This window comes from Trichogramma pretiosum, unplaced genomic scaffold (assembly GCF_000599845.2).
Source record: "Trichogramma pretiosum strain Unisexual culture from Peru unplaced genomic scaffold, Tpre_2.0 scaffold167, whole genome shotgun sequence".
NCBI classification, from domain to species: Eukaryota; Metazoa; Arthropoda; class Insecta; order Hymenoptera; family Trichogrammatidae; genus Trichogramma; species Trichogramma pretiosum.
The window spans coordinates 44,524-69,535 of record NW_019641603.1 but is presented as its reverse complement, the minus strand read 5'-3'; the positions used below and the strand labels follow the sequence as shown (position 1 = coordinate 69,535).

Here is a 25,012-nt window from a genome sequence, read left to right as displayed (position 1 = left end):
TCTATGCATAATTAAGCTTTGATTTAAGCTCTCCTTAGCAGTAATATCGTGTAAATTGATATAAAAATTTACCATCCTGTTTCAGGAGTTTTATGTACACAGGATTAACCTTTAATTATGCATTCACATGATTAGGTACTTAAAAAAAAAACACACACATTCGTCTCGAATGCTATGATTTTAAGGTAAGTAAGAAACGTTGTGCTGAATATCAAGTTTTGTATTATCATTCATTATCGTACGCACGTTGTGGTATTTCAAAAAAAAAAATAAGTAGAAAAATTATTTATAGAGGCAGTATAGGAAGTCTTTAAAATGAAAATAATGCAACGAAAAAAAAAAAAAAATAATGAAATGAAGAGTTCACGAATGAAAAAGACAAGCTCAAAAGCAAATTGTTGACTATGGTGCTTGGAATATGTTTGAATCATTACACATTTATTTACATATATTCATCATCTACAGTTTAAACGTATCTATATAATACAAAAATGTACAATACTTTACATCGTTTAACTTCATTACTTTTTTAAATGAATTTCTTTTCGTAATTCTAAAATACATCGTCATTTTGGGCACTTGCACATATATCGTTATATATAATTCAATTCGTTTTTGGAATTGACAATCAAATCGAACAATTCTTAAAAAAATAATAATCACTATGCAAGTTCCCAATTTTCCAAAATAAATTTTTAGAGGCTATAATTGTGATAATAATTTTATGTAAAGCTTAAAAGCGGCAATGGTAATAGTACTAAAAGTATTCATAATCGTAGGTAGTGATCGTTGTGATAACAATCATTATAATAATTTAACAATAATAATCTTCTTTTTTCTACGTCCCCTCGCGACTCTCTCATGTAATTTATTCATCAACTTACAACAACGAGAATCGCACTTAGTGGAACTTAAAGTAAACGGCTAAATAGTTAAACAGCCGGTAAGCGTATGTTGTAAATTCGACGTCTCGTTTACGCCCAGGGAAAAATTCATAAACATAATTTAGCCTGGTCTACAATTTTTGTTTTGTACCGTTATCGGAAGGTATTCCATTGATTTATTATCTCGAGTTTTGATTTCGAGAATTCTATCGTATTTACAAACTGAATCAAAATTTTAGGTAAAAAAAAAAAACAAAAAAAAATTAGTGTACATTCAATTCATTTAGTGTGTAAATTCATTTGTTTTGTAAAACTGCCTTTCACGCTTCAAAGATCTCAAAAATTAACAATAACATGCGTGTCGACACGTCGCATTGCGCAAGAATTTTGCAATGATAACAAATTTAAAACGACGATTCTCATTAGGATTTTTAAAAAATCAAGGTTTCAAGAACGTCATCGTAAAAGTCAATTTTAAAAACGTATAAATAACGAAACCTTCTAACGATTATAATTGATTTCAAAATTTTTACGGAGAACAGAGAACGATTTTTTAACTTTAAATCCATGATTCATTTTGTTATGATTCAAAAAAAGCAAGACGTTTGATATTGTTATAAAAGTTTTTGATTTCATTTTTTCAATCATAATTTCGTGAGAAACTCATTTATCAAGCATGATGGCTTTTATTTAAAAAAAAACTTTAATTTTCTCAAGAACAGACATCTCGCAAAAAATGAATGCTCTCAGGGCTTGGTTACTTTTTACACTATTCAATTTAGTAATATACATTGTAAAATATGCAGCAGTATTTTCCTCCAAGTCAAAACAGATACTTTTTCATTTTTTTGTTGATCGGTATCCGTGCCAATTAAATAATATAATTCTCTTATCTGTCTAATATCAATTTTAAATAAATACCTAAATTTTAATTCTAATTTCTCTCATGAGCTTATCGTAATAAAGTCTACCGCTGTGTCAACTACGTACGATCATCGTTAGAAAATGATTGATTCAGTTGTACAATTGTAAATTTGAAGTCTTACATGCTACGATTCTTCGAGAAGAAAAAATAATTACGAACTATAACAAGATTTTTTTTTTGACAAGTATCGATCAATTAGTCAGCTGGCTATTTTACCCCATTTTTCGTGGTTTTTGCGACTGTACATAAAAAATAAGGGGAACATTGATCGTTCTTGTCTTCGATCGTAGATACTCTCTCCCATGTGGTGTGATATGTGGTCAACGAGAGAAAGACGCGATCATCGTTATTTTTTTCTCTCCCTCGAACGACTGTCTTTTTAAAGGCAAAAAAACCAACAACAACAACTAGCAAGGCCTCGTCAAACCGTTTAGGACCTTATCTTGGCGGTCCCATTGAATACTGGTTTGTTCCCAACGACGGTATAACCGTTCGTCTCCCTTTCGACCTTCTTGGTGTACTCTTCAACCTCGTCGGCGAGCTGGCGCCTCTTGAAGCGCCTCAGCTCGCTCGCTACATTACGCAAAAAAGACACTCTGGTCTCGAGATCGCCGTGAATCGTGTACAAGTAAGAAAGCAGCTCGGTAAAATCTGAAACAGTTTGATAAATATCGTTCGGCACATGTTAAAATACTTTTAGGTTTAAAGATTGTGTATCAATTTTTTTTTTTTTTTTTTTTTATTTAACGCAAGTAATTGGGAGGAGTTGCGACACCCGAGCTTTAAATTTTAAAGCTATATGTTTCGGGTCACAAGTTTAATAGTTAAGTCGGTAAAGCAGATTTCACGAAAGAGATAAATAATAACAACAATAAAAAAAGGGTACTCACTCGTTCTTTGCCGCCGCACGGCTTTGTACACCTCGGCCATCACGTCCTTGTTGTGCTGCCTGATGCTCTCGAGCTTGCTCTTCGACAGCGGCCTGTCCTTTTCTAGCTTGACGTCGGCAGCCCTAGGCAGGATCAGCGGCGACTGCGACGACGCTGGTGCCCTCTCGTCCACGTGATTGGCCCTCAACGACGACGCCGACTTGTTAGCACTGTAACTTCTGGCACCCACCACTCCACCGGCACCACCAGCACCACTACTACTATTGTAACTACTCGTATTACCGGTTCCGATAATAGATTTGACGTTGCTCGTAACACCCTCGAGTTCGGCCTCGAGTCTCACCGCACTGGCGACGTCGTACATCAACTGTCCGTCGACCCGCCTCGACTCGACTCGACTCATTTCAGTCTTGTTGGCGATGATGCCTCTACTGTTAATGTTGTTCATCATAAAATTATTCGCCCCGTCACTTTTGTTGGCGCACTTCTTCGCGTCGACGTGATTGCTCAACACAACACCACCACCGACACCGACACCACCACTAATATCACCGTTGTTGCCGTTGCCGCCTTCGAGGGCAGCGGCGACGTTGTTGAGCATGCCCAGGGTGCCGTTCACCAGTGGCGAGTGTTGCAGCAGATTCGCGTTGTTGTTGCTGCTGCTGCTCGTCATCGGCGCCATCATCATGGGACCGTACGAGGCGGCGTTAGGCACTGAGTTAACGGAATTCGGATATCTGTTGACGTTGTTGATGCTCGGCACGACGAAGGGTGGATGAAGAGCCGGCGGCGAGGTGGGTGGCGACGACGGGAACATGATCTCGTCTCTCCAGGGAATGGGCGAGCTCGACGGCGAACTGGCGGGCGAACTCGAGGTCGACGAGCACATCGACGGCCTTCGCAGGGTGAAGTCTCTCGCTAGCGGTCCCGGTTTGCGCTTGGGGCGAATCGCTGCCCCCGCCGGCGAAAGATCGGACGCCGGTCGTTTCTGACCCTTCTGTAAGTCGTCCTGATTCCTCGATTTCGACTTGTCCGGCTCCATATCGGCTTCGTCCACCATCATTCTTTTGTCGATTTTGAAGGGATTGCCGAACATGTGCTGCCGGACAGGTTGAGATTCGATCTCCTTGAGGGGCGGCGTCGAGCGCTTCAGATACTCTTGATAGTTGCCCATCTGCGCCACCGGCATGGAGTGCACGTAGTCGTCGTCCAGCAGCTTGGTGTACTGTAGCGCCGGCTGGAGAAAGTTGGCGCGCATCCTGATCACCTGGTCGAGCAGAGCCTTCCTCGGTATGTCGAAAGCGTTGCGGTAGCTCTGCGCTCCCCTCTGCTGCTGGCGATTCTTGACCAGGCCGACCGCGAAGTCCTGATACTTGCTCAATTCTAGACGCAATTCGTTGCTCAGCTGTTGAAATTAAGATAATAATAATAATAATAATAATAATACGATGGTTTTTGAAGATGGTGGTAAGAGAGTCCCGAAGGAAAATCGCGCTGTACTCACCAGATCTTTTTTCAGTGTGGTGCGCGACGTCACGCGCAGACCCTCGATAACCGCGCTGGATCCCGGGTTCGTCAAGCTCTTGCTGAGCGTCAGCTCGCTGACTTTGGAGCAGAGCCGGTCAAACTCGTTCTTCGCCGTGTTCTTCAGACGCTTCAGGTAATTGCTCACGTTGTAGGACAGCGAATTGTCCATATTGTCGGGCAACAGGGACTGTATCAATGGTCCCGGCGCGTTCATCTTGATCAAGGCTCTTCTCATTGGCTGCACGAAATCAAAAAAAAAAAAAAAAACGGATTGTTAGTATTTCTGTCTTTGCTTTTTTTGCGAAAGCGAGAATTCAAACTCACGGGTACGTAGTACGAAGGCATTATCTTCATATAATTGTTCCACGCGGCTCTCCACTCGAGCGTGGGTTTGCCTCTGTGCACCTTGAACAGGTCCTCTAGCATTGGAAGTAGCATCGGGTAATTGTAAGGCATGACGAACAGATTGACGCAGTCGAGCTTGGTGCTGGCCTTGAGATAGCCGAACGGATGGCTGACGTCGCTGGACTTGAACGAGTTGGCGACGAAGACCTGCCAGCAGACCGTCGGCTGCTTTCTCGCCAGTATGTACTGCGTCAACGGGCTCGGCTCGAGCTCGTACTTGTCGAAGGGCAGATTCTCGATGACGAGCGGCTCCTGGCTTACACAAGAAAATTTGACGACCGGATGCGCCGATCTGGCCGGCAGCGAATTGGCCACGGGATCCGGCCAGAAGCTCTCGGGTATGGGCCAGTAGCCCACGGCGTATCCCTTGCTCGCCGTCTTCTGCACGTAGATGAGTTTTCGACACGAGTGCCACGCCGTGTTGTTGTTGAACTGATTGTTGTTAAGGATGGGACCGGCTGGCCCCGGAACTGCTAGAGCTTGTGGCGGTGCTCCTGGTGCTGCTCCCGCTGCCACTGGCCCTAGCCCTGGTGCGTTCGGATAGGCTGGATTTCGAGGCGCCTATCGAGAAAAAACGAAACGTCGTTAGAATCATCCGGAAAGCTCGACGAATCGAGTGTAAAAAAAAAAAAAGTAAAAAATAAAGGGTGTGTGCTTGCTGCAGCTCCGTCGGCTTAAAGACAGAGATCACGACGAGACTTTGTTTCGATGATGGATACTCACCACCCCGTTGGGAGTATGACCAATCGCATCATCGTCGTGCTCGTCGTCGTCGCCGCCGCAGTGCTGCTGGACACCGACGACACCGACACCGACACTGACACCGACACCACCACCCGAGGGCATTACCTCGTTCTGCGCCAACGCCACGGGTTGCGGATCCGGACCGAATTTCTCGAAGTGAATGACCACGCCCGCCTGAACCTTTTGCACGAGCGAGTCGATGACCTGCATCATCATGCGATGCGACGTGATGCAGTAGGAGCGGCCGCCGGTAACCTCGCACATGGCGTCGATGGGCGACAGGTCCGACGGCACGAGGCCCGTGTCTCGCTCGACGGCCGGAGTGCCCGTGAGTCGGAGCACGAGCGAGAACAGCCTCTGGTCCCAGCGGAAGGGCTCCTTGGTCAGCTCCGAGCCGGGTATCAGCACGTTCATGGGTAAAGTGAACTAAAAAAAAAAAAAAAAAGAATCAAACGAATGAGTTGGAAAAATTCATCATTGGGCATTCGAGGGCGATATCGATCTCGACTCACGTCCGGATGAATTCCGTTGGCGTTGGTGTACTTGCCGCCGTCGGTGATGACCACGATGACCGACGGCTCGAGGTAGAACGGACAGCGGCCCTGTCCGTAGGTGTCGATGCCGGTCTGCATCCGATTCAGATTCAGCACGTCGAAGGCGTTCTTCAGCGCCGCGCCCATGTTCGTGAGACCGACGCAGGACAGATTCTTCAACTCGTTCATGAACGTGTTGAGATTCTCTTTCCAACCGGCCTGTTGTGCAGTGGCGCGCGCGTGCATAAAACAAAGAGAAAGAGAGCGCATCAATTATTATGCTCGTCTAACGTTTCCTTTTCTTTACATTATTTTGTTGTTGTTTTTTTTTTAAACGAGCGCGCGCGAGCGTCCTACATTTTGGAGCGACGCCAATTATGTATCGGGATAGGTTCGTACTCGGAAGCGCGTCTGTGTGTATGTGTTTGCATTTGTGTGCAACTTTCGACATCGCAGAGAGCACCATTGACTCCTTTGACGTAAATCGATTGTATTACTGATCGTAGCTAAATTATGCGCGCGATGGAGTGTAAAAATATCTCGTTTTTGGATATTTATAACTGCGAACGGATATCGATTACAAAAAAAGAAAGAAAAAAAATTAGAAAGGAAGCTCGGTCGGTAAGGAAGACGTCGCTGCATCTGGAAGTATTTTTTTTTTTTTTTCAACGCGATAAGAACGTGCAAAAGATACGCGAGATAAATTATTGTGCTTGACCGAGGATAAATTATGTAATGTTATTTTAACGTTTTTTTTTTAAAAAGGAAAATAACGAAAATAAGAAAACTTATGAAGAAGTGATAATTTTTTCAATGCTCTTCACCCAAATCATCGGAATGAATATAGTTCATCCATACAAATCATTACTCCACGTTTTGAAAAAAACGTGTTTTTTTTTTATGGAGCAATTTCGTGGTTTGACTTACAATATTTTTGTAGAATTGTTTGAATTCACATGTCTGCCAATATTCTTGCAAAAAATTCATTTCAGCTCGAACTAATGCACCAAACTTTTGTAAAATCATAGTTTGAGCATTTCTGTTGAATTTGCATTGCTGGAAGTATTGACATTGTTCATATAGAATATCATTCATTTTTTAAGGGGTTACAAAAACCCCTCAAGTTTTTCATTCAAAAAACATTGTAGTCATCGGTGTGTGTTGGTGAAATGTCGGAGGGGGGCCTACATTCATTCGTCTTTTTTGTTCTAAGCATTAAAAAGTATCATTTCATCATAGGTTTCATGTTAAATTCGTCGTGAGCTTTCCTCCAAATCTCAAGCCATCTGAGATTGAGATCTGAAAAACAGAATTAGTAAAGCTATGGAAGTAAAATAGTAGTGAGTGTACCTTTATGTTGTTCGGAGTATCTTCAAATGTTAGAAGCATATATCGATCTCCACGACTGTCTTGTGACCTTTGCCTTATCTGTAACACAATGTAGTTTACATGAATCCAAGGTACATGAATGTTTTCAAAGTACATATGATATATACATTTTTGATAGGTAACATATAAACAAAAGAACCTCCATTTGATCACATCAATTGAACACAAGTTATCATTAACACTAATGACTTTATTACATATAATTGGCAGCTTTTTTATTACAATTGTTACAAGTTTCATTGAGATATTGTTCTTACCTTGACAAAGGTCTCCACTGCGCTCTTGGCCACATCGAGCAGCGTTGGCCTACCTCCCAGGTAGGCCCTCTGATTCATCGATGCTGATGTATCAACGAGAAATACAATGATGGTCATGTTTGCGATTCTTTTGCTCACATACACAACCTGAATAATATACTTGATATGAGTAAAATTGATAATATCCTCAATTTTGTATAGATTATCCGCGAGTTTTTTTTTAAATTTTTTTTTATAAAAAATGTTTTCTCTTTTTTACTTTTTTTTTTCTCTCTCTTTATTTTTTGCTCAGTGAGTTCGTGTGTTTTACCTTGGCTGGATTTCGCCAGTACCGGCATCGAGTGCTCTCTGCTGCTTTTCGATTATAATTGGGAAACGTCTGCCCATCGTGTCAGCGCCCGTACTGAACTCGCTGCTGCTGCTCTCTCTCTTCCCTGCTTAGCACAAGCAGAGCACAGAGCCAATTTTCTGTTACCTCCCACCTTCCTCTTCGTTCTTCCTCGTACTTGATCGTACCGTCTCTCTCTATATATATATGTCTGTCTCTGTCTTTCTCTTGATTCCGACACTTTTTATATGAAAATGCTATTAGCCCCACTCCTGAGAAATGAGATTTCACTTGCTGCTGCTGCTGCTCTACTGCTTGGCTATAATGCGTGCTGCCGATACGTCACAACGTGCCGATCACTGGTTATTAATGCTCACAAAACGGTTATGATTTCTGCTGTTGAACAATTTTCGTCGTCCAGAGTGTCGATGTCACTTTTTCAGCTTTCGATTATTCTTTTATGCTTTAAATGTTGCTGTACTGCTGTAACCATGCAGTCGGAGCGCACGACGTGCTTGCTACAACTCTACTCTACTCTCTCTACTCTCTCTCTGTAGTAAATGACAGAACCTAACCTCGGCTTATTGTGGTGCGTGCGCGAAACGAAATTCGCACACAATGCGGAGTAGCGAGGAGATTGGCGGTTTCTGGTCGACAGAGCGCTTGCGCGCGAGTTGTATGCGTTCGTGTGTAATGCGTATGTATGGATGTATACAAACACACACACACACTAACGACGGGTCGGCGGACGACACAAACAAGTCGCGCAGCTCTGCTGCTGCTGCTGCTGCTTGAGTTAGAGAGAGATAGGAGTAACACAGCTGCTGGTCTAGCAGAATATAATACCGACAAGCGTACGAGAGAGAGAAGGAAGGAGAGAAGTCTCCTGTATATCCCTCTCTTTCGGAGCAATGCTGGCTGCGCGCGGCGACCGACGACGAGCTTTCGGTAGATATATATATAAACGTCAAAAGTATACCTATGTATATACAACGCAAGGTATATATCGCGCGGACTCTATATGTCTATATATATTTGCTACAGCTGAGCGGGATGTACACTACTGCTGCTGTTGGGCACGGGCTATATGCGCGACGCGACCGTCGATGTTGCCTGCGCTAAGTCAGCGGCTCAAATGCCGTCGGTCTGGCCGTCGTCGCGGCAGCTCGAAACGCTGCTAGTGCTGCTGGTTGATCGCCGCGCCACACACACACACACACACATCGGTGGTGCGCGAGTATGTATATATTTGCACGAAAACACACGCGCACACAAGGATAGCGTCTCGTGTATATGTGTGTATTAGAGAAATATTCGCGCTGCTGCTATGCCTCTGCTGCGCGCTACAAACGCGACGACGATGGAGAAAACGGTTGGGTAGAGGTGGCGGAGTGCGAGGGAGGGAGAAGCAGAAGCGTAGATCTAGAGGCTCGAGGTTGTGTGTTGAATTTGTATGTATTACAGACACACACACACACACATAGACACACGAGCGGCACGACGACTTCTTGTTGAAGAAACCCTTAACACTCCCCCTCCCTCCTCTCGGCTCCGCTGTGCCTGAGCGACACATATATCGCTGCAGCAGCAGCAGCAGCGAGTGCTGCTTTTCTGTGTATACGTGTGCGATATCGTGCAATGGTGTGTGCGATGGTACACGCATATACTGCAGACACGCACACTTACGTTTTACAATGCCTTTGCGCTACTATAACTAATACCACGATACGGAGTTACGAGTTGGACGTCGTGTACGTTTGAGTGTGTGTGTGTGTGTGTGCAGATGTAAAGCTCGTTTTACGATAGTCCCATGTTTTTTGTTGTTGTTCCAGAGTTGAGAGATTGTTTATCGAGGAAAACCACGCACCTCGTCAAAAGTCCTATACCTGTTCTCGAGGACGAGCCTTTCGACTCGGAGCCCAAATAACATTGTATCAATCCTACATCCAAGGCAGCGCGTAGGTATCATCGTCTTCGTACGGGTAAAGCTACGTCTCCACCGAACTCAATATAGTAGCTTCGATTCGAGAATGATAATCTCCGTTTCTCTCTCTCTCTCTTTCTCTCTCCACTATGTCGTATAGCGATATCCTCCGGACGATACGATGCGGAATGCGCCTGGGCCAAAGCCGCCGCTGCTGCTGCTTCCCAAAGAGACTTTTTGGTTTTTCGGAAATATCGTGTAGCATAATTCACGAACAAACGGGACATCTCGGCTATCTTTCCTATCTACGAACGAGTTTCATAGGCCTCGATGAACGTTCACTCGATACATGTACTCTATAAAAAAACGTCGATAAAGCTCATCGATGTGCCGAGCTGCGAAATTAACTCTAATGACGCGTGTATAAATACACGTATGGGCATATCGTTCTCAGTGTGCAAATAGCTCAATGTAACGTACACACGCACACACACGGTGCGCCGCACAGAACTTCATATCGCGCGTAGCAGCATAGCTATATTTTCCGAGTCCGAAGCAGAGAGTAGGTAGCTGCTAGTGCTGTGCTGCGCGGCGTTATGGCCGTAGGTATATACAATATACTTCGCCGAAGTAAAAAGTCGAAGTTGCGGCGGTGCAGCATGAAGAATAGAATAACGAGAGAACCTCGGGATGCATATTATATACGTTGCGAGAGGTGCAGCTCGAGCTTCGAATATATATTATATTCTCTATGTGTTTCTGTGTCTGCGTGTGTGCAGAGCAACGCATCTTGCGCGGGATGCATTTCATACAATAATAATAATAATAGTATCATATCGCATACACAATGGTCAGTGCGGACACACTCACACACTCACACACGAGGCATATATATATGATAAAGCGTTAAATGGTCGATCTATTAATTACGTTGTTGCGTCGCAGCAGCGCAAAGTATGTGCCATGCACCTATCTCGTTCTCGCTTCTTCTCTCTCTCTCTCTCTCTCTCTCTCTCTCTGTCTCTCTTTCTCGTGACTATATAGGATATACTGTATCGCTACACTCACGAGTGCTGCTGCTGCTGCTGCTGCTTCAATATAACATGTTTTATAACTATATATCTTTCTTGCGTTTTCGCACGCTTGCGCACCTCGGCGTATCACGCTCGTAGTTCGTACGTGTGTGTGTCGATTCTCCTCGTATACACACATACACACACATATAGACAAGAAGAGAGAGAGAGAGAGAGAGAGAGAGAGAACAGTGCCGCAGACTTGTGTACTTGTAGGCCATATAATACTCGCTGCTGCTCCGCAATTCGACTTATCATCGTGTCTATAACATAGATCACACATGTATAAATTTGTATTATCTCTGCCTATATATGAGTGTCTCTGTGTGCGTTTGTGTGGGTGTGGGTGGATGCGGACGAGGTGCATATTGTACACAGAAATATAAACGTATACATTTATAAAGTGTACGAGGCACACAAAGTTCGGAGCTTCTCTTTCGTTCATGACAGGTCCTGTGCAGCAGGTCGACGCAGCGCATATGAATAATAATGCGCTTTTTTCTCGAAGCAATGAACGAACTTTTATGTAACACGCACAGTGTGGCCTTTTAATAAAAGAGAAAAATCTTATATTAGGAGCAGCCGCATACACGGCGTTTACTATATAGATACAAGTTTTTGCGACGGCTTTTGGGGCATCCTCTGCTGCTGCTGCCTATAATCTCTTTCTCTCTCGGATGTCTCTCTCTCTATCACGACGCGAATCCGAAGTTTATGTCAACCTCGAATATAAATGTATACCATGAATGTAAATTGACGGTTCCAAGCAGAAAACTCATAAACAGAGCGAATGAGGGGCTCTGTCCATGCTAGTCTGTGCACCATTGTTATTATTGCTGGGTATGCTATACACACGGGTCGCCCTAACTACGCTTCGTTTACGTTTTACATCCATACAGGGTAAACTGTCGGGCTCTTCAATTTATCTCCCCTCCACTTCTTTCACACTTATACAGAGAGACTGCAGGTATTATATATGGAGGCAGCGCGCTGGGATGCGAGTATAAATAGGCTCCGCTTCGTTGACAGAGTCCCTCATTGCTGGTCGGACGCGCGAACCGAGTGCACTGCACCGACTTACATTATATGTACTTATTTTCTCGATTCTCTGCGGTGCAGCAAGACTACTTTCTAACAACGCCAAGTTTTTTTTGTATATTTTTGTCGCACTCACCACACACAGCTCGAGGTTCATAATATACTCAATTAGGTATATAAATAACGCGACTCGTGACGCGTGTCGCTGCGCCTGATATGCATACGTTTGTTTGTTTGGTTTTTTGCGCGGCTTATTAGGATCTGAATTTTTTCGATAATTAAAGATGAACAAGGAATCGACTTCTTAATGACATTGACGTCCACAGATAGAAATAATTAGAGGCCTGATAGTTATTGTAATGCAGCAGAGTATATTTATTTTCATTTTTTGTTTGTCTCCATCGACTCTTAAACATGCACCGAATAGGTATACATGCTTACATACGGTTCGATACCGTGCGGTAGTGAGAGCTTCTTATAACTTTTTCTGCGCTTGACAGATATGTAATAACGTTATAAAATTAAGACTCGGAAATCTGCGGCGTTGCGCTCTCTCTCTCTCGGTACTTTGCACGCAATTTTCAAACATGAATTAATACGTAAAAACGTATACCTCGCTCACGCTCGTGTATTACATTATAACTGTGCGTGATTAACGTAGCTTTTTTTTTTATTTTTACAATCCATATATATACGTATCACGTGTATACATAATGAAGCTGCGCAAGCTTTCTTTCTTATCGCGAGCGAAATTCTCCCGCCCGCTCTGCGACGAGCACCTCCTATATACCTATACACATTACACATTATTTTAACCACCGCAGGGGTGGGTGGTGCGCAATGTAATTTTCCACTCTGATATTTCATATATTTTTAGCCGATTGACCCGATTGCGCGCAGTTCTATAGTGTATATATGGCATACAATAATAATAATAATAATAATAATAATAATAACAATAGGAGCACTACATAGCAGTCAGCTCGTGTCCTTAATTCTTCCTTCGTGCGAATTTTACATTATATATTAGGTGGAATCTTGAAAGACACAATTTTCAACTCCTGTTTTTTCTCGTTATATTATATTCGCGGACGCGACGCGTCGCTGAAATTTTCATTTAATATGCTAAGCGTCGCACGCGGTTTACGACCGTGTATTACCTAAACACGTGCATATCGTCGCCCCAGCGCAGGAAGGTATCTATTTCCAAGCTGCAGCAAGAAGGATACTTACTCGCGCGCAGAGGCAAAAAGGTATCTAACTCGAGCGCAGCGGCAAAAAGGTATCTAATTCGAGCGAGAAGCAAAAAAGTAGCTTATTCAAACGAAGTGGCAAGAAAGTTTTGACGCGCCGAATTTAGGTTGGCAACGCAGCCGTAAATGATAAAATTGTGCTTTGTATTAGAGCAAAAAAGAGAAAAAAACGATTGAGCTAGTGTAATGATTTTCATCCATTTGTAATGCGAGCAAACAAATCAATCTCACCATGATTTCGACTCAATTTGCCACTTATGGAGAACATTGTATGTTATGAAAGGAAAGTAGAAGTTATCGGCTTTACATAGCTTTGAATTAAATGTTGAATGTTGCATGTTGAAACAAAATTTTATCATTTACGGCTCCGTTGCCAACCTAAATTCGGCGCGTCAAAACTTTCTTGCCACTTCGTTTGAATAAGCTACTTTTTTGCTTCTCGCTCGAATTAGATACCTTTTTGCCGCTGCGCTCGAGATAGATACCTTTTTGCCTCTGCGCGCGAGTAAGTATCCTTCTTGCTACAGCTTGGAAATAGATACCTTCCTGCGCTGGGGCGACGATATAATATCGAGTGCGTCGTTTTTTATGTATATATTTTTTTTCCTGCTCGATGGCTTCAGGCGCTAAAGCTAGGTAATAGAAGTAAGCATATTTTCAGGTTTTTATTTATTTATTTTTTATTTAGATTAATTTAGATTTTTTTATGACTAATAAGCACCCGATCGTTCGAAGAAAAAAAATCTAATTGTGTATTGTGACCAGTCATCTATGGATTAAATACACTCTCGATAAACCATCGAGCTAGTTACTCGAACGATCGAAAAATCGATCGATGCTGTAAACGCAGCGAAGTAGGGGCGCCGCCTACGCCTACCCATGTATCATTGTGATTATTGCCGTGTATTTTCGTGCACACGAGCGACCCCTACCCCGCTGGATTCAAGTACAAACGCATTTTATAATCTTTGAACCAAATTGAATAATTTCCACTATTACGACACATGGCTCTAGTCACTTTTATTTCTCGTGGCTTTGTCCGCGCATTCACTTTCTTTATGGATAGACAGTGTGCGCGCGTGGACTGTGATGCAAGAGATTTTCGTGCAACGAGTGAAGATATTACAATTTTTTGTATAAAATTCAATTGTGATTTGTCGAGTTCGCAGCTTCCCATCGGTCAAGCATTTTATTTCCGGTTCAGTTCGCGAGCAAGACGAAAGAGATAATGATAAAACCGAGCCTGTCGCTTTACCGATAAATTCGGAAAAGTAAAAGAGCAAATTTTCAAAAGTTAACCATTCAATTCTACAATTAAAACCCTAGTGAATGAATGATGTAACTGTAGAATAAAATCCCACAAAGGAGTTAAACGCTCTTTTTTCATTTTTTTTCTCGCTATTCGCTCGGTTTGTATCTCTCTCGAGTTACACTCGTACGAGATATACTAGGTGCTCCGAGCGAGTCAAGTTTTTTTTTTTNCTTTTTTTCCTTTTTTTTTTTGTTTTTTTTTTTTTTTTTTTTTTTGGCTCACGCCAAGAGAAAATGATGCAGTACTTGAAAAGGGATTGCCGGATACATGTGGGAACGTTGCGAGCAGGAGATGAAAAATGATAGGTACATCCACTTCTACGAGTAAACAGTTGTGATGTCGAAAAATCGAATTTTCATAAATCCAATACGTAGTTCAGATTTTCGTTTCAGAATCTTATAGGTATGTCACCGTAACAAGATAAAAAGTAATACGGACAAGATAAGGGCGAATAAATGATGAAAAATGAGAGAATTGACTCGAGATAAAATTCGACTTTTTTCGCAATAAACAAATATTTTACTCGTTTCTAAATGACTCATCGATGCAAAATGTGAAAATAATCCCATTTTAATTATCACGTCTATAACTGTCATTGTCGATCAGCTGGCGACTACAGCCGCACGGATACCCGAGTTTATGTATATGTATTGTGTACAATCATCCCGGTCATTTTCCGAATTAACACATTTCCAAAGTATCACACACAGGCCCGAAAATTTTCTCTCTTTACAAACGATCGTACATACTTGACGAGATCAGTCGTAGTAGCAGCAGCAGTAAGTAAGTAGTAAGCTCGTCGCCTACTTCGTGCGTGTGTATACGTAAACACGTAACACACCGAGCGAGTGATCGCGTGTTGTAGCGTGTGTGTAGATCCGGCGCCGAAAAAATTTTGTGCCCTCGAGAAGAAGAAAATGAAGCGAAAGCTGCAGCAGTCCTCGGTGGACATCGCCATCGAGGCGACCAAGAGGATCAAGTACAACGACGATTCGGTGCTCCACAACAATAACAATAACAACGACGAAAAGAGCATCGGCAGGAGACAGCACAAGCGAAGCGCCGATCTAAAAATCGGCGCGATAATCGAGGAGGCCCGTAGGCAGCTGCAGAAGCAGCAGCGCTGGACCGGCAACAAGAGGAAGAAGATAGTCGTGGTGTCCAAGCGCACCGACAAAAAGTACGACTACGTGCTGCTGATGCTCAGGAAGCCGATCGCCAAGAAATTGAAGAGCAGCAGCAGGAGGAGATCGTTATTGTCGAATCGGCAGGCGGCGGCAGCGGGCCCAATCACGAGAGAGCGACTGCTCCGAGTCTACGCGAGCCTCAAGCAGCAGGCCTGGAGGACGGCGAGCGATCAGCGGGATCGATCGTTGTCGTATCAGCGAGTCTTGGCGCGTTTCTACGGCGAGAAGATCCAACCCACGAAAGATCGCTTCGACTGGATCTGCAATTGGATGCTGAAGCGAGCCGTAATGGATCGCGATCCGGGCCTCGTCGAGTGGATGGCTCGCTGTCCCCTGACGCGAATCGTCCCGCTGGATCAGACCTCGGGGACGACGACCGTCGTACACCTGGCCGCGGCCGAATCGACGCGCGACGTTATACCGGCGCGACTGTTGGAGCTGCTGCTGGCGCGCTGCGATCCGCGCGCGAATCCGGCCGATCCGCGCACCGGCCTGAGCCATCTGCACGTCGCGGCCTCGACGGGTAATTGCCGCTTGATCGGGGCTCTGTTGGACGCGGGCGCCGATCCGAATCTGCGGGTAGGTCCGCCGGGCACGACACCGCTGCACTGCGCCGTGAGGGAATTTCGCTGGGAGGCCGCGAGGCTGCTGCTGGCGAGGGGCGCCGATCCCAGCCTGGCCGACCGCGAGTGGGCGAGGACGCCGCTGCACTGCCTGTGCGCCCGCTTCGCCGAGCCGCTGCCGCCCCTGGAGGACGCGATGAAATTACGTATTTTAGGCAGGGCTTGCGAATTTTTGCACATTACTTTCGGATTTGATGGATGATTAAAAAATTAATCATTGATTCGACTCAGTTTTAATTGAGAATTAAAAAAGTAATTCCTGATTCAATTAGGCTTAATTAAGAATTACTCTCTAATTCTTAATTAAATCTTCAATTATTATTTAAAATGGAACAATTATATTATTCAGAAAGTTTAATTTTCGACGGAGTATTTTGGGTTAGTCGGGGCTTCGACACCCTGGACTAATTTTATTTGCCACCAGATTGAAAAGAGGTGTACTTACAGCAGACTTTTTACGCCAAAAAAATTATAGATAAAATTGCATCATTTCTAACGCGTTGGAAAATCTCTTAAACGCACTTTGAAAAAATTAATGAGAAACACGATGTAGGAAATATTCTCAGCTTTTGATCTAGACTATTTGAAAATTTTTAAAAAAACTGTCTTGCAGATACTTTATGTTGAAAGTTTGTTATTTGAATTTTCTGGAGAAAATAACAATTTTTCAGAAAATCTGAACTCACATTCAGAAAGATGAGAAAATTTCCAATCGGAACCGTATTTCACGTATTTTTTCTTAATCCATTTAGGGGGTTTCCGAAACAACCAGACAGAAATAAAGCTTTTCGAAGAATTTAATTGTTTTAAATTCAATTTTATTGAGATTCAATTAACAACAGATTTTTAATTCTTAATTAATCCTGAGTTTAATTAAAAATTGGTTTTTAATCATTAATTAAATCGACAAATCAATGTTTTTTTTTTATTAATAACTTTCAAGCCTTGAAATTTTAGGCGAACTGCTGGGCCATCCGACGGGTCCCCGACAGCTGGAGGCGCGAGATCGCCACGGCAACACGGCCCTCCACGAGTTGCTCGGCACACCGAGCCTCGGTCCACTGCACCACTACGGCCTGGCGATGCTGTTGGCGCGGGGCGCCCGGGTCAACGCGGCCAATCTCAATGGCTCCACGGCCCTGCACCAAGTCGTCAAGATAACGCGATTCAATCGGGAGAGCGGACAGCCCGAGGAGGAGGACTGCTCGTCGGGCATGGTCGGCTATCTGCTGAGCCTCGGGGCGGATACGGCGGCCCTCGACTCGAGACTGACGAGTCCGATGCAGCTGGCCTGCAACAGACTGAACTTCTGGGCGATGGACTCGCTGATGCAGGCGGGAGTCGTCGAGGACTGGACGGATTTTCGGCTGGATCTCGGCACGATAAAGAATCGGCCTTACCTGGACTTCTGCTTCAACGTGCTGGACCTGATGGAGCTGGCGCAGGTGCGAGGTCACCAGTGGGACGAGCGCCAGGAGTCGAGAGTGCTCGAGGCATTGCTGAGCCCCGAGCGACTCGAGGCCGGCTATCGCGAGCGCGTGTCCAGCGTGCTGCAATTGGGCAGCGAGCGCGAGATCAGGGCCTACTTCGACGCGCGAGCCCGCGAGATCCAGGAGCTGGGCGATCGCGACCCGCCCACCAGGTCGTACTTGACCGGCCGCGTGCTGCGGGCCATCCACGTGCCCATCGGTCTGCACAGCTTCGGCCTCAAGATGCCCCAGCGCGTCTATCGCTACCTCGTCGACCTCTTCAATCGTTTGCAGTCGGGGCCGGATCGCGTGGAATTTCTGCGCGACGACATCGCCGCGCTCAACACGGAGATGGAGTACACGAAGAACGTGCCGATCGGCGACGGCCGCAGACTGCACGAGCTGCTGGGCCTGGCGCCCGAGGAGGGCATCGAGCCGCGCCACATCGCCTGGCTGGATCATCCCTGCGCCCAGGAGGTGCTGAGGAAGCGCATCTTCTACACCATGTATCCCAGGTCCGGGGGCTACATCGAGGCCCACGTGGCCAAGTGTCTGCTCAAGCGTTTCGCCGCGAGGCTGGGCGCGAGGCTCCTGGGCCTCTTGGCGCCCTATCGTGGACTGCCCGACTTGGTGTGTCGCGAGATAGTCGGCCACCTCGCGCCCGAGGATATACTGAACGTGGCCAGAGCCACCAAACACTTCCTTTGAGTGCTTTTTTTTTGTGAATAATTTTGTATATGTTGCATGATACACAAATTATTGTACAATGCGATGATATAAGTACGAAAAAAGAAACAAAATAATGATATTAAAATTGGGGAAATTTTTAATATCATTATTATTATTGTTATTAGTTATAAAAGCCTGATGTTATCTTTTGTACGAATGGACAGTTTGTAGTATAAGCTTTGAGATGCGTATATGTATAATCTCGGTGTATCATATACGCCTTCGTCAAGTCGATAGGTTCAAAGTGAGAAGGGGTCAATAAAGGGGCTATAGCATTTTTTTCATAATGATGAAAAGATCGCGTAATCCCCCCGTTTTTACTATAAATTTTGTACATTATATATATGCGCGTGCGTTGGTTGATGATTGATTGATATATATATGTTAAAAAATACAACGTTTCTTTCGAATCTGAGTCGAAATAAATTGAATTTTTATAACAATTGTAATGTCGTTTATTTTATTTTATTTTTTTTTTCTAATCGAACTCATTACAATTTTTACACGTACAGTTTTTGTTTTCATCTGGAATGACAAGAAATAAAATTGCGAGGGAGGAGAGAGAAAATTATTCGAGTGTATAAAAATAAGTAATGAAAGCACTTGACGCGTGTCTACGAATCTAATCGCTAAAAGACGGGTAATCTCTCCGATTCGGTATTAATTATTGCGTAAATCGAAATTTTACGCTTACAAATGGCAACACATGGAAAATATATAAACAATATACATTCATCTGTCATTATCTCTATAGAAATTATAAATATTGCCTAAGTCTTATCTAGGCCAAGATAATCGATTCTTTACATTTTTTTTTTGTTTACGTCATAAACGAATGAAAAAAAAAAAAAAAATTGTTCACAATGTCCTCGCACTTCCTACAGCACTTTTAATTTGAATAATCAGAAGACAGAGCGTCGATCTACAATCGGAGGAAGCTACAGGTGTCGAGTATATGAGTATATAATTATGATTTATCTTATACGAATACGCGTCTCAACATTGGCGCCTTTTTTTCTACTGAATGCTAAGATATAATATAATATTTATGCTCTAGACGAGTAAATAATTTATTTGTTTTTTTTTTCTTACATAAATCTCTAAGTTCTGCAATGAATTCAGCGCGGTTATAACGTTGTCCTATGTACAGTAGCTTTATTTACAAAAAAATTTCTGCACGCACCACCCTTACTTTGTTCGAATCTAAAATTTCGTTTTTTAATAAAAAGAGAACCTATCTTTGTGCACGTTCATAATACTTTTTCTTCTTGGCCGAAGTACACCACCACAGACCTAGATTACGGTGTACCTCGGTTACAGGTATATATTTATTGAATACTGGAAAAATCATCAACTCGAGTGTATATACTTGCATATCGTAACATTTCTTCTTCTTCTTTCTTTTTTTTTTTGACAAAAACTTTTAGCTAGATGTCGATAATCATTTGAAAAGTTCGTAAGGTACTTCAGAGTTATGTTTCTTTTAGTGATTGTTTTTCTCCGTTAAATCAACAGAAAAATTCTTACAATACAATTCTACGCTCTTGAAACACAATTCACTTACAGCGACTATCTATAATCTACGTGTTAAGCGTGTTTCGTGTCATTTGATTATTTTTAAAATTCCTTGAGTCTCTCCATTCAATTTACAGCTATAAAATATACGATAATGTTTTCGAGTCAACGCGTTTGCACGGTACCTATCGAAAATCTGTTTAATTGAAAAAATGCAAATCAATGATCTGGCGAAAAAAAAAATTCTCGTTTACAATTCATAGAGCAATATTGTGCACTGACAGTCGTAATATCACAATCAGAAAATATATCACTATTTTTTATTAACAGTGCTTGAATCAGTCAGTTTTCAATGATTATTATCCGTAGTATTTTTTTGCAATTAGTTGAACGTTAGCAGTCAAAAAACTTGGCTATTCCTCGGTACGTATACATATAGAAAATTCTACTTTGCAAATATCATAATAGCCTATCTTGGAGAACCGGAAGATTACAATGATTGAGTTGAGTTGTTTTTCTTTTTTTCTTGACTAAGTCATATCCAAGCTCATTCGAGAAGTGTTAACGTAACGAGTTTTTTTTTGTCTTTATACATTTAGCTACGATTGGGACCTTTAGCACGCTGATCCTCCATACGACCGGCTTGCAGCCTTTGAATGAGATTGAAGAGATCCTCTTCGGGCACCGTCGCGTTGGCCGATGAGGCGTTTTCATTGTTCTGGTGGTGAGACTCCTGTTCGTCGACGTCGTTGAGAACCGGACAGTTCGGCAGTGGGCTGCGTTGATCCTCCAGTCGGGAGCTTTGGCACCTGGCTAACATCTCGAGGAAAGCGTCGTCTTCGGATGGATTGTTTTCTCGATTTCGATTCGTGTTGAGCCCGGGCAGATAGGGTAACGTCACGCGCTGCTCGTCCATTCGTTTGCTCTGCATGCCGGCGATGAGTTGCATGAGGTCTTCCTCGTCTTTTTCGGTAGGATTATTCTGGTTGGCGTTTCTGTTGTTTTCGCTCGCTCGGTTGAGGCGAAGATCGCATCGCTGATCGTCCATACGTCCGGACTGGCACCTGGATAGAAGATCGAAGAAGTTGTCTTCGTCGTCCTCTTTTTTTTCTTCTGCTTGAGGATTGTTTCCACCTTTGATACGGAAGGGCTCGTTTGTTTCTTTAATTTTGCCTTTGGCATCCGGAGTTAATTTCATTAGGTCTAGATTATCCATACTTTTTCTCCTTAGTCTATATCTGCCTGGAGAGGAAGAGTTGATGTTTGTTGTAGCGGCATTAAGTAAATTTTTCTTGTCATCATCTACTTTTTCGATGCCCAGTACTTTCTGTAAGTCAACAACATTCATTTGAGCTGTAGCTTGGCCCATTGTATCACCTAGTTCTTTGGATATAGAAAGATGCTGTTTGGCATAATATAATGCTTGCTCGTTGTTGCCCATAGCTGAGTATGCATTACCTAACGACCAACAAGCACGACCTTCACCAACTCGGTCCTTCAATTGCTGTGCTATGAGTAGATGACGTAGATGATATTCTATGGCTGCAGGATAATCTCTTAATAAAGTGTAAGTATTTCCAAGAGAATAGCATGCTTGGGCTTCAAAAGCTTGGTCACCGAGCTCTTGAGCCAGAACAAGGGTACGTCTGTAATGTTGAGCTGCTTTCTCAAATTCACCCAAAAAAATGTGAGAATTGCCAAGATTACTGTTGGCTCTTCTCTCTGCAGCTTTTTCACCAAATTCGCGAGCAATTTTAAGTCTTTCATTATGATAGAAAATAGCTTTTTGAAAGTCACCCAAGAGGTAATAAGTATTACCAAGATTGCCACATGCTCTACCCTGAGCTGCGGAATCACCTAATTCTTTCATCAGCTCGAGGTTTTCTTGATAGTACTTTACAGCTTGCTGCAAGCACTCCTTAACTTCTTGAGAGTATTCACCTGGACCTTGGTGTCCTATTCTGCCATGCTGTTTGCCTTTTGCATGGTAAACATTACCAAGATTGTACAATGCCCGACCTTCGCTAAGCTTGTCACCAATCTCACGTGAAATCTCCAAATGACGTTTACAACAGATCATAGCTTCATCAAACTTGCCCATGACTTTCAATGTGTTACCTAAATTGCCACTAGATTTGGCTTCACCAAGTTTATCACCCATAGATCTGGCTAAAGTAAGGTCATGCTTGTGGTATTGCATAGCTGATACATAATCGCCGAGGTAGAAATAAGCGTTGCCTAGCTGGCTGTAAATGGCACTGAGTGTACGCAGGTCATCTGTACCAGCTTGTATGGCTGCTTGGAAGAATGCAACTCCAGACCTGCAATCACCGGCTTTGCATAAACTTTCACCCTCCAGGGCTAATTCCAGACACATATTTGTATCACTGCTGCTCGATTGGGCCTGAACAGGCAGAGCCTCAGAATTTGCCTTTGACGACATGCTTGGGAACTTATACAACCTATAAAGAATAAATATTATGAGATAAGTGTTCATTACCACTGGTTTATTAGATTATTCAATGTACTCACTGAGTCAATTGAATGACAATGATTTCTTTCTAATATCTTGAACTCTATGAAATTGCACTAGCACCAAGTTTACAGCACAAATGTAATCAAGTTGTTGAAATACCTATAATCAGAAAAATATTATTTACTACTTCTTGTCAAGAAAACTATTAACACTTACAATAAGGTAAACAAACAAAAATTAGTATATAAAGTGTTTAATCAAGCGAAATATCAACAACGACTGCGTTTAATTGCGTCTGAAAATTTGTGCATCTCGACAAACAGCAACAGCAACGCTCAACAACCACTTGTCACCCCTGCATGTGTACGACCACTGACCTACATCCTCTGCAAACTCGTCTATATGCAAGCATAATACAGAGCTATCCAGCGAAATTACTACTGAACGAGGAAAATAATTTTCTATCTCAATGGCACTGCGTGATACGCATCTATTTGTTTATTAAAACTTGCACACACACACACACACACACACACACACACACACACACACACACACACACACATTGAGAAACCCGCGCAAATCAACTCACCATGCACCACGCAGTCGGTGTGTAGGGGGATTTGAATAAAAATTGGCGCTTAGAACGCCGTGCATTGATGATGCGACTTACACGACAATGTTTTCTTCTCTCTCTCTTTTAGATCTTTCAAACAGACCCAGAAGACGATGTTTTGTTTTTTCAAAGGACGGCAGCTTCCAGGATGATCGAACTGCAGCTCCACCCTTTTGGAATAATATATATATGCCTCGGCGAGAGTGAACGAGAGGCAGGCAGGCAGGCAGAGAGGGCGGATATACTTATTTATATTGTGTAAGCACAAACACACTCACTCACGCACAAACGAACGTATAGAACGAGAGAAGTGCAATTCCTCAGGACTGCTGCTGCTGCTGCTGCTGTGTATATTACGAGTGAGTCATTAACCCTCCCGCGCGCGCGTTAACGATAAAAGTTCTCGCAGTTCTGCTGGTTGGGGCATATATATATAGTATATACGCACATACATCTGGCAGGCAGCACATGCACACATACACATACGATAAATGTCGAGAGTATATAGTAACTTTGTGTGGGTGCAGAGTCGACGTGTGTGGAATCACTCGGAGTCTGTCCAAGTGTCCGTTATATATTTTAACACAAAAAAGTCCGAACGTTAGGATTTTACTGCGCGCGCGCGCTCACGCTCACGGCTCTCCTGCGAATTCATGAATGCAAACTAAAATGTATATGTACATAAGTATTGACGGTTGCTGCTGCGGCAGTTCGCGTTTGTATCGACGAGATTCGGGCATAATATATTTACTGTTGACATGGCAGTTATGTGTCGGCGAGATGTTTATTTAGAATGTACACCCGCCGAGTTCAATACTCGGACTTCGAAAATTTGCGATACAATTTCACGATAGGTGGTCTGTACCCCACAGAGTCGAAAAATGTGTTTTATTTATGTATTTTTTTCTAAATCGAATATCGAAAAACGGCTCTATGGAAACCTTCATTTTGTTGCTCTCAATAGCTGGTAAAAATTTTAGCTCATTCCACCGACCAGATTTCCCGGAAAACGTGTTTGAAATTTACACCCGTTTTCTCGGCTTGAAATTTTCAAACACGTTTTCCGGGAAATTAGCTAAAATTTTTACCAGCTATTGAGAGCAACAAAATGAATGTTCCCACTGAGCCGTTGTTCGATACTCGCCGCTGCACCTCACCGCCAAGTACCGACGAGTTCAAGTCCTACGAGTCTTACTGGAGTACACTGGAGCAGAATCCGAATAAACGCGACAACGAGCAATCGACTGCTCTCCATTCGACTGATCGCGCTTCAAAAATGAAGTAAAAAATTTGAAAGGCATTATGGCGAAGGAAGACATCTCGCTGTATCGACTTTGCCAAATGAGTCATCGTCAGGGTTATAGTACCGTCTTTAGGGGCGGGCCAAGTGGGCCCGAGCCCAGGGGCGCCAAAGGGTCAGGGGGCGCCATGAAGATAGATTTGGTAGAAAGTAACCCAAGTAACCAAATCGACAAGGATCCCACTAAATTAGAACGAAATGAAATGTAAAATATTTGATTTTTATAATTTTCTTTTATTATTGATTAGCTTACAGAATTTTTTTTCTGGATTTTTTCGCAGAAAAATTAGAAATAGTGTCATTAAAATCTATTTCTTCTAATAGATCGGATTCTATGCACATTAGTGATAAGCTATTCAATCTTGATTGAGTCATAGTACTTCTTCGTTCATTTTTAATTAGTTTCAACGTTGAAAATGAACGTTCTCCGCTACAATTAGTGATCATCAAACTTAAAAATATTCTTAAACTAATTTCTATGTTAGGGACAGTAGAGCTGAGACAGTCAGTTTTAATTTGTGCATATAAATCGGGTATGAAAAGCGTTTCATTCTTTCTAGTTACGCGAATATAATGTTTAAAATTTAAGCACTCTGAAGTTAAATCTTTCACAGA

The 25,012-nt window shown here is 43.1% G+C and overlaps 3 protein-coding genes across 6 annotated transcripts; 1 reads left to right on the top strand and 2 right to left on the bottom strand.

Moving 5' to 3' along the window:
- Nucleotides 1–226: 226 nt before the first annotated feature.
- LOC106652035 (integrator complex subunit 6) lies at nt 227–8,999 on the bottom strand. Its single transcript, XM_014370777.2, has 9 exons — nt 7,865–8,999; nt 7,555–7,701; nt 7,259–7,336; nt 5,888–6,127; nt 5,481–5,801; nt 4,551–5,192; nt 4,204–4,464; nt 2,700–4,104; nt 227–2,460 (listed from the first exon to the last, which is right to left on the bottom strand). Exons 2-9 carry the CDS (start codon nt 7,669–7,671, stop codon nt 2,240–2,242), a joined length of 3,285 nt encoding a protein of 1,094 aa, XP_014226263.1. The 5' UTR covers nt 7,672–7,701; nt 7,865–8,999; the 3' UTR covers nt 227–2,239.
- A 6,206-nt stretch (nt 9,000–15,205) lies between these two features.
- Nucleotides 15,206–18,876, top strand: LOC106652028. The gene is made up of 2 exons (XM_014370756.2): nt 15,206–16,447; nt 17,250–18,876. Exons 1-2 carry the CDS (start codon nt 15,400–15,402, stop codon nt 18,467–18,469), a joined length of 2,268 nt encoding a protein of 755 aa, XP_014226242.1. The 5' UTR covers nt 15,206–15,399; the 3' UTR covers nt 18,470–18,876.
- A 422-nt stretch (nt 18,877–19,298) lies between these two features.
- LOC106651988 (G-protein-signaling modulator 2) lies at nt 19,299–23,730 on the bottom strand. 4 transcript variants are annotated; one of them, XM_014370707.2, is made up of 3 exons: nt 23,155–23,730; nt 22,538–22,640; nt 19,299–22,467 (listed from the first exon to the last, which is right to left on the bottom strand). In XM_014370707.2, exon 3 carries the CDS (start codon nt 22,446–22,448, stop codon nt 20,601–20,603), a length of 1,848 nt encoding a protein of 615 aa, XP_014226193.1. In that variant the 5' UTR covers nt 22,449–22,467; nt 22,538–22,640; nt 23,155–23,730; the 3' UTR covers nt 19,299–20,600. The 4 variants fall into 4 exon arrangements, with proteins under 4 accessions (XP_014226193.1, XP_014226216.1, XP_014226201.1 ...); XM_014370730.2 differs by lacking the exon at nt 23,155–23,730 and adding an exon at nt 23,074–23,113; XM_014370715.2 differs by lacking the exon at nt 23,155–23,730 and adding an exon at nt 22,859–22,964.
- Between the last annotated feature and the right edge of the window lie 1,282 nt (nt 23,731–25,012).

Excerpts from the sequence above, each read along its gene's own strand:
- LOC106652035 (XM_014370777.2), bottom strand. The coding sequence starts at position 7,671 with ATGACCATCATTGTATTTCTCGTTGATACATCAGCATCGATGAATCAG. Across the intron at positions 5,802-5,887 it reads CCAACGGAATTCATCCGGAC|TTCACTTTACCCATGAACGT; the intron begins GTGAGTCGAGAT and ends TTTTTTTTTTAG. Across the intron at positions 5,193-5,480 it reads TGGCGTTGGCGCAGAACGAG|GCGCCTCGAAATCCAGCCTA; the intron begins GTAATGCCCTCG and ends TTTTCTCGATAG.
- LOC106651988 (XM_014370707.2), bottom strand. The coding sequence starts at position 22,448 with ATGTCGTCAAAGGCAAATTCTGAGGCTCTGCCTGTTCAGGCCCAATCG.
- LOC106652028 (XM_014370756.2), top strand. The coding sequence starts at position 15,400 with ATGAAGCGAAAGCTGCAGCAGTCCTCGGTGGACATCGCCATCGAGGCG. Across the intron at positions 16,448-17,249 it reads GATGAAATTACGTATTTTAG|GCGAACTGCTGGGCCATCCG; the intron begins GCAGGGCTTGCG and ends TTGAAATTTTAG.